Source organism: Dendropsophus ebraccatus, chromosome 5 (assembly GCF_027789765.1).
Source record: "Dendropsophus ebraccatus isolate aDenEbr1 chromosome 5, aDenEbr1.pat, whole genome shotgun sequence".
NCBI lineage: Eukaryota > Metazoa > Chordata > Amphibia > Anura > Hylidae > Dendropsophus > Dendropsophus ebraccatus.
Window position 1 is genome coordinate 93,206,306 of NC_091458.1, and position 14,041 is coordinate 93,220,346.

Genomic DNA, 14,041 nt, shown 5'->3' on the forward strand with positions numbered 1-14,041 from the left:
TTCGGTGTAATGCCTTGTCCGCAGACAAAGGTATAGTGAAACCATTACCAGACTTATGTCTTGCCATTCATTAGGTTCGGCTTTCCTATCTTGGGATTCCTCAGCTTGCTGTGGTGCAGCATTCTGGACATCTGCCTGCTCATCTTCTTTGTGGGAGTTTTCTACCTGTGAAGTAGACATGGATGCTGCCTCCGTGGACTCATCCACTTGCCTTTCCACAGTATTCATGGGAGATTTAGTTGGTTGTACTAGCTGTGCATTGCTATCATCTAAATCACTTTCCACTTCAATGAAACTACCTATGAAAAAGAAGAAATATACATGTTTACAGGCATCTTCTTTAACACTGTTAAATTCTGATTAACATACTAAAAGGGTCTGAAAGCTTTCCTATAATGGAAGCTAATTTATTCTAACATGAGAATTAAAGGGGGTTATGTGGTTAAGTAAAATAGATGTTTAATAACATATAACATTTACGTTAATATAACATATAAAATTAATAACAATCTGTTCAATAGCTGTTTTTCAGTCTCTTTCCCCAGGTTCTGAGTGCGCTCCCTTCTGCTCAAGACACAGAAAACAGTGTCTGAGCATTCCTCTTTGTCCTGCCGCTGAACTCCCTCTTCCCCCTCCCTTCGGGAATGCTCATGTGGCCTTCAGGGTCAAGTTCCCAATTACCCCACTATGAATAGCTCTTTCTGGCATCACAGAGTGCAGAGACAGCCGGACAGGGATAATGGTCATATGAGTGTCCCCGAAGGGAGGAGGGAAGAGGGAGTTCATCAGCAGAATAGAGAGGAATGCTCAGACATGGTTTTCTGTGTTTTGCGAAGAAGGGAGCACAGTCAGAGCTCAGGGAAGGAGACTGATAAGGTAATAACTATTGAACACATTGTTCCAGGAGCGGGGAATTATTGAACATCTATTTTACTTAACTAACACTTTATCTGTCAAAAAGTGATCCCATTGGGCCCATTCACTTTCATGGCCTGAATGCAGCAAGCGACCAAACGGGGCACGTTCCACATCTTTATGTCAATGTAGTAGGATTAGACCTCACTAGAGTCCTGCTAAAAAAAATGTATACATGACGGATTGGACCTTCTGCAGTAGGCTGTGGTATATGTCAGATGCTGAAGAATACCTAGGATGCACTGCATTTGCAGAGTGTGAACACAGCCTTCCACTCTTGCTTGAGAAAGTAGTTGCATCTACAGTACAACAGCAAACCTTTCACTGTAAATAATCACAATCCGGATGTATCATATACACTTACATACTTGCATCATTCAAAAACTTAAAAAAAAAATCTCCACCAACTTAAACCTATAGCCTTAGTGTTAATCAACAAGAAGGGAAAAATAAATAAATAAAATATAAATATATATGTATGAGGCAGATGCCAACTGCTCCACAATAGGGGGCAATTTCCTTCCTAACTCCAAATATGATAATTGAAATAAATCCCTGGATCCAGAGACTTACCATCTGAGTCAGAGTCCATTTCTTTTTCTCTGTCCGGTTCTTCATCAATTATAGGTATGCTTTCGGGAGTCATAGGGACATATCTGATGTCTGAGACATTCGCAGCAGATTCTTCTTGGTTACTAGCTTCTTTCTGCTTAGTGGCTTTCTGCTGTGGTGGCAATAAGGCTTCCTGTTCCAGAGCTTCACAGGCCACCCGCACAGGACTACTCTGCATCAATAGTGATGAAGACTCTGAAGATGGTGAAGCATTAATGGTGGCTTCCTTTTTGCTGGGAGTAAGCTCAGCATCCATTTCTTTAACTAAGCTTGGTTTAGAGTTCTCCACTTGGGATGGAATTGGAGTAACTAGATTTGAGGCTGTATCCTGAAGGCTGCTCTCAGGTAAGGGTTTTATAGAATCTGGTAAATTAACGGGGCTGGAAATAGGCTTCACAGGTTCCCCAGCAGGTATATCGTTAGAAATTAAAGGCACCATATTAACCTCCTGCACATTCATGTCTTTTTGGCTTGTATGTAACGTGTGTGACAGCTCACTTTGCTTTGTATCAGGTGACTTATCATTGGCACTTGTATGTCCAATTGTAGAGCTCACTAACTTACTACTTGTCTCAAATATAGCAGGGGCCATTTTATCTTCGCTCTCAATAATCAAGGCATCATCTTCCTCATCTGAGCTACTAATAATCAGCACCTTGGCTTTAGGTTGGTCCATCTTTAATCCATCATTTATCTGAACAGGCCTTTTCCTCCTCAAACCTATTTCCTCTTCAGTAAGAGCCTCCTGAATTGCTTGCATGGTTCTGGGTGAGACACTGCCATCTATGGCCCCAGCAGACTCAGATGCGCTCTCATAGCTTTGTGCTATTCCACCTTTATGAGGTTCCTCATCAGAGCTGCTCTCCATCATTGCTTCTTGTATAGCAAATAGTGTTCTTGGCGAGGGTGGTGCCTCTTCTGGAACAGAATCCCTTGCTTTCTTAGGTTTATGGGCAGAAGCCAGCTTCTTATCAAGGTAGGTTTTTGGCATATCACTAGAACTCGAGGGCACTGCCTGCTCGGGCACCTCATCTTTCTTATCATCTGGCTTTGACTGAATTCCTAAAAATAATAAAGAAAAAAAGCTGAACACATTGCTGTGCAATTACTGTTACAAACAATGTTCAGAATAGGGCTGGGCGATTAATCGAATTAATTTGATTAATTCGCCCAGAAGGTTAGAATCGATTAGATTTTTTGTGAAAATCGTAAATTCGATTTTCACAAAAAATCATTGCGGGCAGAGAAGCGCGGAGAGTCAGTCGGGCGGGCGGACAGGAGGTGCAGGTGCCGGGCGGGAGATGGAGGGCGGGCGGGCAGCACTGCGTGGAGGTGCCGGCCGGGCATGAGGTGCAGGTTACGGCCGGCGGGAAGTGAGGGGGCGGCGCTGCGTGGAGGTGCCGGGCGGGCGGGAAGTGTGGCGAGGTGCAGGTCGGTCGGCAGTCCCCCAGAGCCGCGACCGACCTTCCCCAGCTGTACACATAGCGTTCCGTTCCCCTACCGGCCACACATGCAGGTCCCGGTCTCTGCAGGAGGCTGCAGGGACTGTAGTGGTGATAGCGTCGCTGCCATTACTGGAGCTGTACAGCAGGATCTTCACCCCTGATCCCGCTGTACAGCTCCAGTAATGGCAGCGACGCTATCACCACTACAGTCCCTGCAGCCTCCTGCAGAGACCGGGACCTGCATGTGTGGCCGGGGTGAGGGGAGGAGGGCTATGTGTACTCCTTTCCCAATCATTCCCAGCTGCCCCAGCCCCCCCAGTCCCCCTCCATCACCCCCAGTCCCCCTCCATCACCCCCAGTCCCCCTTCAGTCACCCCCAGTCGCCCTCCATCACCCCCACTCCTCCTTCAGTCACCCCCACTCCTCCTTCAGTCACCCCCAGTCCCCCTTCAGTCACCCCCAGTCGCCCTCCATCACCCCCACTCCTCCTTCAGTCACCCCCAGTCACCCCCCCATCACCCCCAGTCCCCCTTCAGTCACCCCCAGTCGCCCTCCATCACCCCCAGTCCCCCTCCATCACCCCCAGTCGCCCTCCATCACCCCCAGTCCCCCTTCAGTCACCCCCACTCCTCCTTCAGTCACCCCCAGTCGCCCTCCATCACCCCCACTCCTCCTTCAGTCACCCCCAGTCGCCCTCCATCACCCCCACTCCTCCTTCAGTCACCCCCAGTCGCCTTCCATCACCCCCAGTCCCCCTTCAGTCACCCCCAGTCCCCCTCCATCACCCCCAGTCCCCCTCCATCACCCCCAGTCCCCCTTCAGTCACCCCCAGTCCCCCTTCAGTCACCCCCACTCCTCCTTCAGTCACCCCCAGTCGCCCTCCATCACCCCCACTCCTCCTTCAGTCACCCCCAGTCGCCCTCCATCACCCCCACTCCTCCTTCAGTCACCCTCCATCACCCCCAGTCCCCCTTCAGTCACCCCCAGTCGCCCTCCATCACCCCCACTCCTCCTTCAGTCACCCCCAGTCGCCCTCCATCACCCCCAGTCCCCCTTCAGTCACCCCCAGTCGCCCTCCATCACCCCCACTCCTCCTTCAGTCACCCCCAGTCGCCCTCCATCACCCCCACTCCTCCTTCAGTCACCCTCAGTCGCCCTCCATCACCCCCACTCCCCCTTCAGTCACCCCCAGTCGCCCTCCATCACCCCCACTCCCCCTTCAGTCACCCCCAGTCGCCCTCCATCACCCCCACTCCTCCTTCAGTCGCCCTCCATCACCCCCACTCCTCCTTCAGTCACCCCCAGTCGCTCTCCATCACCCCCACTCCTCCTTCAGTCACCTCCAGTCGCCCTCCATCACCCCCAGTCGCCCTCCATCACCCCCACTCCTCCTTCAGTCACCCCCAGTCGCCCTCCATCACCCCCACTCCTCCTTCAGTCGCCCTCCGTCACCCCCAGTCGCCCTCCGTCACCCCCTAGCTGCCCATCTATACCTGTACTACTACAGCCCTCATCTGTACCTGTACTACCACACCCCTCATCTATACCTGTACTACCACACCCCTCATATACCTGTACTACCACACCCCTCATCTATACCTGTACTACTACTACACCCCTCATCTATACCTGTACTACTACTACTACACCCCTCATCTATACCTGTACTACTACACCCATCATCTTTACCTGTACTACTACTACTACTACACCCCTCATCTATACCTGTACTACCACACCCCTCATCTATACCTGTACTACTACTACTACACCCCTTATCCACTATACCTCCACTACTAAACACACAAAGAAGATCTCCTATAGTTTATAGGGGGGCCCAGAATGGCACACAGGGGGCTTGTCTACTACAGGGGAGCACTGTTACAGTGAGAAGCAATACAGTTGTCTCAAATGTCATTAAAATAGTATCTGATGCTGCAAGGACAAAACTATTCTGTTTATTTAGCAAAAAGGGAAAAAAAAAAAAAAAAAAAAAAAAAAAAAAATCGAGATTTAAATCGAGAATCGTCCAAAATTTAAAAAAAAAAAAAAAAAAAAAAAAGAGATTTTATTTTTTGGCCATATCGCCCAGCTCTAGTTCAGAATTTCACTAAAATATTTTGTTCATTTTTAATTTCTATCATCGTGGTAAAAATAACAGCGTTTGGAGTGTCTGGAACCAACAAAATCAAAGTCTGTATTTCAAATAATTTAGGGCTGTTCAGTAAAGTAGAAAATGTCACCTTCTACCATATGATGCTGTGCAGCTGGCAGCGTTCACATCAAGCATTTGCTGCCACATGTACCGATACCTTTAATTAGAATATAATGAGAAGTATCCTCCGAGACCAGACGGCGAGTTTCAACCTCCTTCATAAATCCCCCTTCTGTCTCAAACTGCGCACGGAGCTCCCCTGTGTGCTGCTGGTTCATCTCTTTTCGTACGTTATTAAGGCACCTGTTCAAGTTATTTTTTTTCAGCAGTCCTTTCAGCTGATACTGGGAGAAGTCATTGGAGTCCTAAGAAAAAGCAAATCAATGTCACCTCTGTGTGTGATGAAGGTGCAACTTCTTACCGACTGCTAAATACTACACTGAAACAAAACAATACTGATAATAAAAATCATAGACAAATAGGGGGAGATTTATCAAACTGGTGTAAAGTAGACTTGTCTTAGTTGCCCCTAGCAAAGAATCAGATTACACCTTTCATTTTTCAAAGAATCTATGAGGAATGAAAAGTGGAATCTGATTGGTTGCCAGGGGCAACTGAGACAATTCTACTTTAAACCAGTTTGATAAATCTCCCCCATAGAATATCTACCAATTTAACACTACATTGATGTGTGGACAAGGCTTAAAGTGTCACTGTCATTATAACTTTAAAAACCCCAAATCAACAGTAGACGTCATATAAAGCAAGGAATCCAGAGAGAAATGAAAACACGGACTGGCACTAATACTGACACGCACTGCGTCCTCGGCACACTGTGACTGACCTCGTGGGAGGCTGGAAGTGTATAGTGAAGATATAGGTGGTGCTCTGAACACAGCAAACAGTTCATGGATCAATATGGCATAAAGAAAATGAACATGCGGCATTCACCCGAACTCATCTTCAATCTTTATTGGGGTTCTTTGTACAAAACAATCCACTAGGACATCACGCAGGTGAGGGAGGACGAATAGGGGTGCATAAAGCGACAGCCTGCGATCTCAGCCTGCGCACGAAACGGCCGAGATCTGAGATCGTCTGACGTGTGTTAGTCGCAATGAAGTGCGCCTGCGCACGAAACGGCCGTCGCTTTATGCTCCCCTATTCGTCCTCCCTCACCTGCGTGATGTCCTAGTGGATTGTTTTGTACAAAGAACCCCAATAAAGATTGAAGATGAGTTCGGGTGAATGCCGCATGTTCATTTTCTTTATGCCATATTGTCATATAAAGCAAGTTTGAGACATAGGAAGTCCCATCTTTCCCAGGTCATCTGCGCTCACAGAAGGCAGTCATGTGATTGATGGACACATTGAGCAATGACACTCTGAACTGGCCAGTACATTGTGTATGTAGTCTCTTTTTTCAACCAGTACAAGCCTAAAAATCTGCCTTCAGGAGACTGAACCTGGATGCAAGTTAGTTCTGCTTTGTTTTATAGCAGCGGTGGGGAACCTCCGGCCCGCGGGCCGCATCCCGCCCCTGAGACCCCCCGATGTGGCCCGTGGCTCGCCTGTGATGTGCGCGCCACTCTGGTAGGGCAGGAGCTGGCATTCACAGCATCTTCCTCATAGGAGGATGCTGTGAATGCCGGCCCCTTCCCCACCAGAGCGGGGCAGGGACATGACTGGGGGGGGGGGGGGGGTTAACTAGGCTACCAGGGACATGACTGGGGGGGGGGGGGGGGGAGGGGGTTAACTAGGCTACCAGGGACATCACTGGGGGGGTTAACTAGGCTACCAGGGACATGACTGGGGGGGGGGGGGGGGTTTACTAGGCTACCAGGGACATCACTGGGGGTTAACTACAATAGCAGGGGCACTAGGGGAACAATACTTTGCCTTACCCCGGGTGCTGCAAAAAAACATGGCTTATTTTATAGGTTTTCCTTTTTGTGAGATCAGACATTAGACTGGGTCAAGGAATAACATTCAACCATCATCAAAACAGATAGGATGACACTGTGATCTGGTTCATACAAGCAAAAACCACTCTGACAGGACCACCTGTAATCAGTGTGGATTTTGAGTGTGGTACTCTCAGCACAGCTACGCTATGGAATGCCCTATTGCCCCCTGCCTCCAGCCTGGGCCCCTCTCCTGCTCTCTCACTCCCTGCCTTTCATGACTGCCTCCTTGCTGGGTCCAGCATCCAGACCCTGGCTCTCCTTGCTCCACTAGACTGGATTGACTGGATATAAACCAGGTCATTGAAATGAAAATGTATAACTCAACATCACCAGCTTCTGTGTGAGTCCTGTGCAAAGCTGCAACACAAATGCACAAAGGGTTACAAATGCACACAAATCTTTTTTTAAATAAAGTATACCTATTTAGTTATTATGGACCAACTATGTTATCTGCCTAAGAGCGTTGTTTCACGGAGCGTTAATCTGCCAAAATTAGCCTGATTCGGCAGATCATCGCTCTGTGTAATGGTGCGTTTACACAGACAAATTTATCTGACAGATCTTTGAAGCCAAAACCAGGAACAGACTATAAACAGGGATCAGGTCATAAAGGAAAGACTGGGATATATCCTCTTTTCAAATCTATTCCTGGCTTTGGCTTCCAAAATCTGTCAGATTAATCTGTCTGTCACTGTCCTGGTGATTGGCTGAGTGGCCTGTCACTTCAGACACTGCCAGAAGCGGGCCGAAGCTAGCAGGACATCAGGGAGCAGAAAGGTATGTATAGTTTACTATACAAGGGCTGCTAACGATATCTGTGAAGCCCGTGCTGCATAATTATTGGGCCATATATAGGCTCAGTAAGCAAGCACCAATCTAGCAGATCGGCACTCGCTTACACCAAGTTATCGGGCCATGTAATACGGTAAGGCTGCTTTGGTGTGACATTATTAATGCATATGCAAGTGGAGCCATCTGGTGGCACATTATGTTTTATTTGTATATACACAAAGCAACCATAACATTAAAAATGCTCCTTGGTGCACTAAACAATGATTATCTGGTGACAATGGCACTTGTCAAGAGGTGGGATATACGAAACAGCAAGAGAAACAGCTGCCTTGGCCTAAACTCCCCAGATCTCATCTGGATGAAATATCTGTGGGATGTGCTGAACAAACAATTCTATTCTCACCCACACTGAATTTACTGATCTGTTGCATCTGATGCTGCCTGTGAAATCACTGCTTGCAGGCGTAAGATGTAGTAAAATCTGTGCAGAGGAGGCTGTGCTCCCTTCACACCATGACAGCCCCAAACCCGCTCACTGGGCAAGCATGGCACAGACACTTTGTTTACACAAAATTCTGCAACTTTCTGACAGGATTGTGCTAGGCACAGCTTTGTTATCCAGCACTACAATAACATGGCCACTTTCTTCCAGAGACAACATGACTCTTGTCTCCAGTTCAGGGGTTGTTTTGCAATTAAGCTTCATTCACTTCAATGGAACGGAGTTGCAAAACCCCACCCAAACTAGAGACAAAGGTAATGCTCTCCACTGCAGAAAGTGACCATGTTTTTCTAAAGCAGGATAACCCCAATCTCCAATACGAGTGTAGAGTTTAGTTTTTCGTTTAAACGAAATGAACAGCATGCATATTGCCCATACCTCTGGCATAGCTTCATATAATGTCCTGCTGCGTTTTGCAAACTCCTTCATGTCAGTTAGTATCTCATGCTTTACCTCTGGAGGGAGATTATTAAAGTCTTCAGATTCTATGTCCACTGAGTTAGGATTAGCCAAGATTTCGTCCTGTATGAGAAATAAAATTCTGATTGAGCTGAATTACTACAAAGCGTTGTTTTTTTTGTACGGTTCTTGTGTGTGTTTTCTTTTGGCCAATAATGGTGCAGCGTATGTTCTTAGTATATTAGTATATTAGAAAATGTGTTAAAAACACTTACATAAATGAAGAATAAAAAAAAAACAAGCCTGACAGTTACACATTAACTTGACATGCCCTATGAGTGTACATGCTTTAGATGAAATGGGAATATCCCTTTAACCCCTCTTCACACCCTGTTGCTGGCTCGGGCCATATGAACACAAACACCATGAGAAGTAGTGCTTTGTTACAGAGGATAAAAGGTGCTGTATGATACGAGTTGATGGAGTGGGACAAGGAAACTAGAATGATAAATGACTGTTTTCCCCAGTGTTGGGGGATTTGTGTCTAATAATATACACTGCACTTGAAGCTGTTCCTCTTTTTGGCATGTCAATATAAAACTATTAATAAAAAAAAGCTGCATCAAAAAGCCTGAAAAATACCTGAAGTAGCCGTTTATGATCCATTCGTTCTTTCCATTCCCTTTCTTCTTCCTCTTCGGAACTAAAATGTACAACAAATACAACAAATTAAAATAATGAATGGAATAAAATTATTCTGTGCTACTGAAACAGACTACAAAAGCCTGTTACTGAATCTGGTCCAAAATGGATACTTAGTATGGCCTTGTTGCCACCAGTCTGAGCTATAAGCAAATCCAGGCCTGTTTGTTGACTAGGTGATGTTTTTTCTCAATTTCTCTGCTCTTTTAGAAATCACTTTCATCACACAGCAGTTTTCTAAGTATGTTAAGGGTGCGTTCACACGTACAGGATCTGCAGCAGATTTGATGGTGCAGATTTGCTTTGAATCTAATCTGGGCCTCAAATCTGTTGCGGATCTGCTGCAGATTCAAATCAGCACCATCAAATCTGCTGATCTGCATATCCTGTACGAGTGAATGCACCCCAAAGAAGTGGAAGATGGTGCGAGTCCAACTGCCCTGTGCTGATAAAGTTGACTTCATTACAAGGTATTTAACATGTAGGGGACAGAGGTTGTAAATGACTGGGTATAATACTGGGCTATCTTTGGAAGTCCCAGAGAGTTAATACAGCAAAGCCTGAGCATGTGCACTACAGCTCCAGCCACTTGTTGGAGTTACAGTAGTCAGACCCCCACCGATCAGCTACTGATCACATAGGATATCATAGGTGGCAACTTTTAATCCTCAGATAACCTGTTTAATAAAGGAGACACGCTTTATGAAGCAGTAGATGAACAAAGTGAAGTAACAAAACCGGGATTTATTGTAATCTACCTATTTCTTTCAGTCTCCTCCAAGGGGGGCAAGGCATAAATATCTTCCTCTTCCTTTCTCTGTACATGTGAGAGGCTGGGAAATTCTTCATTCCTTATAAAAGACAAAACAAAGAAGACAATTATTCGCTCAGTAAATATGACAACAAGGTGATCTAAGGGCTCTATTACACACACAGATTAGTGAAGCCAAAGCCAGAAACAGACTATAAACAGGGAACAGGTCGTAAGGGAAAGACTGAGACTTTTCAAATCCATTCCTGGCTTTGGCTTCAAAAATCTGTCAGCTATGTGTGTGTATAAAAGGGCCCTAACAGCCCTGTTATGGTATATACCTCTGTTTGTTCCCCGACAGGGCAGCTTGAATAGCTTGTCTTTTCAAGAACGTTTTCAGCAACTTCTCATTCGTTCTCTTGGCCTCACTAGCAGCTGTATCTTTCTTCTCTCTTCTTTTTGCCTATGTTTACAGATTAAAGGAAAGCGACTTTTTCTTCAGCAGAACTTGCCATTTGGGTAAAGATTTGTTTCCTTTTTTTTAGCACCAATGGAAAAAGAGATACTTACAAGTGTTTGTTTCTTTAGCAGAGGTGCTTCACCATCAAACACAAAGATGGGGCGTATTCTGAAGAACAGAAGCTTACACAGGCGATGGAATAAAGTCAGCAGATGAGCATTCTGCATAGCATTCCCATGCCGATCTCTCGCTCCCTTTACTGCTTGATTTAACCAAATGCTGATATCTTATGAAATTGTTAATGGAATAAAATACATATTTTGGACTGATGATATTTTGGACTGATTACATATGGTCCACCCTACCATATTTGCTTTTTCATTAACATTGTACATGCAGTATCCTTGCTGTTCATATTATTACAATGAATATTAAAATATATACTAATGCGTGCAAGGAATGAAGATTACAGATTACTAACATGGTTCAGTTGTCTAGGAAAAGAAGGTTTTATATAGAAGTGCCACATACCAAGGTATTCCTCTTTGTATTTATTCCTATTATGTTTTTTTTTTTTTAATCTAATATTTTTTATTAAAAAACGACCAAATATATATAATATATAATCGTCTGTCAAGTAGTATATAGGTTACAGAATATTTAAGAAATATATCAAATGTATCAAAGGGGTTATGGGGACCACATCAGTTTCTGTTTTTCTAGTTCTTCCAAGTTTGTTTCACTTATAGGACATTATAAGTTTAGGGGCCACTTTATGTAGATCTTTTTTGGACTACGAGTCATATCCTCTGCCTGTATCAGGCTAGGAAGCGGCAACCACTGCATACTGTTAATTTCCACACACTTCAAGTTGTTATTTAAGGGGTTTTCCGGCATTAGGAAAACATGGTCACTTTTTTCCAGAGACAGCACCACTCTTGTCTCCAATTTAAATGGGGCTTTGTAACCCAGTTCCATTAAAGTGAATGGAGATTATTTACAAACCACAACTGAGCTGGAAACAAAAGTTGTGCTGTCTCTGCAAGAGCGTGGCCATGTTTTTCTAATATTGGATAACCCCTTTAAGCACAATCACTCCAGGTTAGGGTCCGTTTACACACACACGGATTATCTGACAGATTTTTGCAGCCAAAGCCAGGAATGGACTATAAACAGGAAACAGGTCATAAAGGAAAGACTGAGATTTCTCTTTTTTTCAAAATCATTTCTGGTTTTGGCTGCAAAAATCTGGCAGATATCTGTCAGATAATATGTGTGTAAACAGACCCTAAGTGTGCTGCATCTTGTTTTTAACCAGGCATCGCCATTTATTTTTTCCTGACAGTCATAAAGGCCTCCTTATGTCACTATATTACAAGGATACCAACAGCAAGAATTTTTCCTTCTAAAGTCTCTGGATTTATAGGTCTTCCAGAACATTCAAGAAGCTTCCAAAGTCCTTGAACTCCCATGCTGACATTATATGTGGGGTCCTTCCAGATTTATCTGAAAAGAAAGCATAGAGTTACAAAAGGTTTACAGTATCTTTCCTGTCCATCTGTAGGTGAACTACATGTCCTGACACAAGATGATACAGTACAGACCAGAGGAGACTTTGTATCTTGATCTTGTATTTTACACTATACGGCATCAGTAAGGTACTTCTGTAGGCCACTATTTATATGGCCATTGTAGAGAATGGTTTATACAAACTCTGCATGGATCTTATCCTATGTAAACTGTTTAGCAGTATGTGGCACTAGGTTTGGTGTTGGTGGCAGTGTCCACATACCACAATTTACAGGGGTTATCCAGCAAAAACACTTTTCTTTCAAATCAACTGGTTTCAGAAAGTTATATAGATTTGTAATTTACTTCTATTTAAAAAATCTCTTCTTCCCATACTTATTAACTGCTGTATGTCCTGCAGGAAGTGGTGTTTTCTTTTCAGTCTAACACAGTGCTCTCTGCCACCTCTGTCCCAGACAGGAACTAACCAAAGCAGCAGCAAATCCTCATAAAAAACATCTCCTGCTCTGGACAGTACCTGACATGGACAGAGATGTCAGCAGAGAGCACTGTGTCAGACTGAAAAGAAAGCAACATTTCCTGCATGACATACAGCAGCTGATAAGTATGGGAAGACTTGAGATTGTGAAAAAGAAATAAATTATAAATCTATATAACTTTCTGAAACTAGTTGATTCGACAGAAAAAGATTTTTGCTGGACAACCCCTTTAATGTCTATTACATTAGAGGAATTCCAATGCCTCAAAATCTGCTGTATTGTTTATTGGTCCCACTAGTTAGAATAAGACTCATGCAGCATACTCTCTAAGTGTCTTGGCAATGTGATCTGCCAGCATTTAGCTATGTCTCTCCATGCCCAATGATCATACACACCTCCAGCAGTACATGTAGCAGCCGGTAAGATCATACACAGCCCCAGCAGTACATGTAGCAGCCCCTATGATCATACACAGCCCCAGCAGTACATGTAGCAGCCGGTATGATCATACACAGCCCCCACCCCCCAGCAGTACATGTAGCAGCCGGTATGATCATACACACCCCCAGCAGTACATGTAGCAGCCGGTAAGATCATACACAGCCCCAGCAGTACATGTAGCAGCCCCTATGATCATACACAGCCCCAGCAGTACATGTAGCAGCCCCCTATGATCATACACAGCCCCAGCAGTACATGTAGCAGCCGGTATGATCATACACCCCCCCCACCCCCCAGCAGTACATGTAGCAGCCGGTATGATCATACACACCCCCAGCAGTACATGTAGCAGCCGGTAAGATCATACACAGCCCCAGCAGTACATGTAGCAGCCCCTATGATCATACACAGCCCCAGCAGTACATGTAGCAGCCCCTATGATCATACACAGCCCCAGCAGTACATGTAGCAGCCGGTGTGATCATACACAGCCCCAGCAGTACATGTAGCAGCCGGTATGATCATACACAGCCCCAGCAGTACATGTAGCAGCCGGTATGATCATACACAGCCCCAGCAGTACATGTAGCAGCCGGTATGATCATACACAGCCCCAGCAGTACATGTAGCAGCCGGTATGATCATACACCCCCCCAGCAGTACATGTAGCAGCCCCTATGATCATACACCCCCCCAGCAGTACATGTAGCAGCCCCTATGATCATACACAGCCCCAGCAGTACATGTAGCAGCCGGTATGATCATACACAGCCCCAGCAGTACATGTAGCAGCCCCTATGATCATACACAGCCCCAGCAGTACATGTAGCAGCCCCTATGATCATATACAGCCCCAGCAGTACATGTAGCAGCCGCTATGATCATACACAG

At 45.2% G+C, this 14,041-nt stretch overlaps 1 protein-coding gene across 1 annotated transcript in view; it reads right to left on the reverse strand.

Moving 5' to 3' along the window:
* Positions 1 to 14,041, reverse strand: part of ERCC5 (ERCC excision repair 5, endonuclease) — a 30,291-nt gene that overhangs the window by 13,526 nt on the left and 2,724 nt on the right. The window contains exons 2-10 of the mRNA XM_069970733.1: positions 12,085 to 12,206; positions 10,811 to 10,986; positions 10,582 to 10,703; positions 10,248 to 10,340; positions 9,430 to 9,490; positions 8,767 to 8,910; positions 5,285 to 5,492; positions 1,489 to 2,589; positions 49 to 299 (exon numbers count right to left, since the gene is read on the reverse strand). Of these exons, the coding sequence (XP_069826834.1) occupies positions 49 to 299; positions 1,489 to 2,589; positions 5,285 to 5,492; positions 8,767 to 8,910; positions 9,430 to 9,490; positions 10,248 to 10,340; positions 10,582 to 10,703; positions 10,811 to 10,986; positions 12,085 to 12,172 (2,244 nt within the window). The 5' untranslated portion in view covers positions 12,173 to 12,206. The remainder of the gene's footprint in view (positions 1 to 48; positions 300 to 1,488; positions 2,590 to 5,284; positions 5,493 to 8,766; positions 8,911 to 9,429; positions 9,491 to 10,247; positions 10,341 to 10,581; positions 10,704 to 10,810; positions 10,987 to 12,084; positions 12,207 to 14,041) is intronic.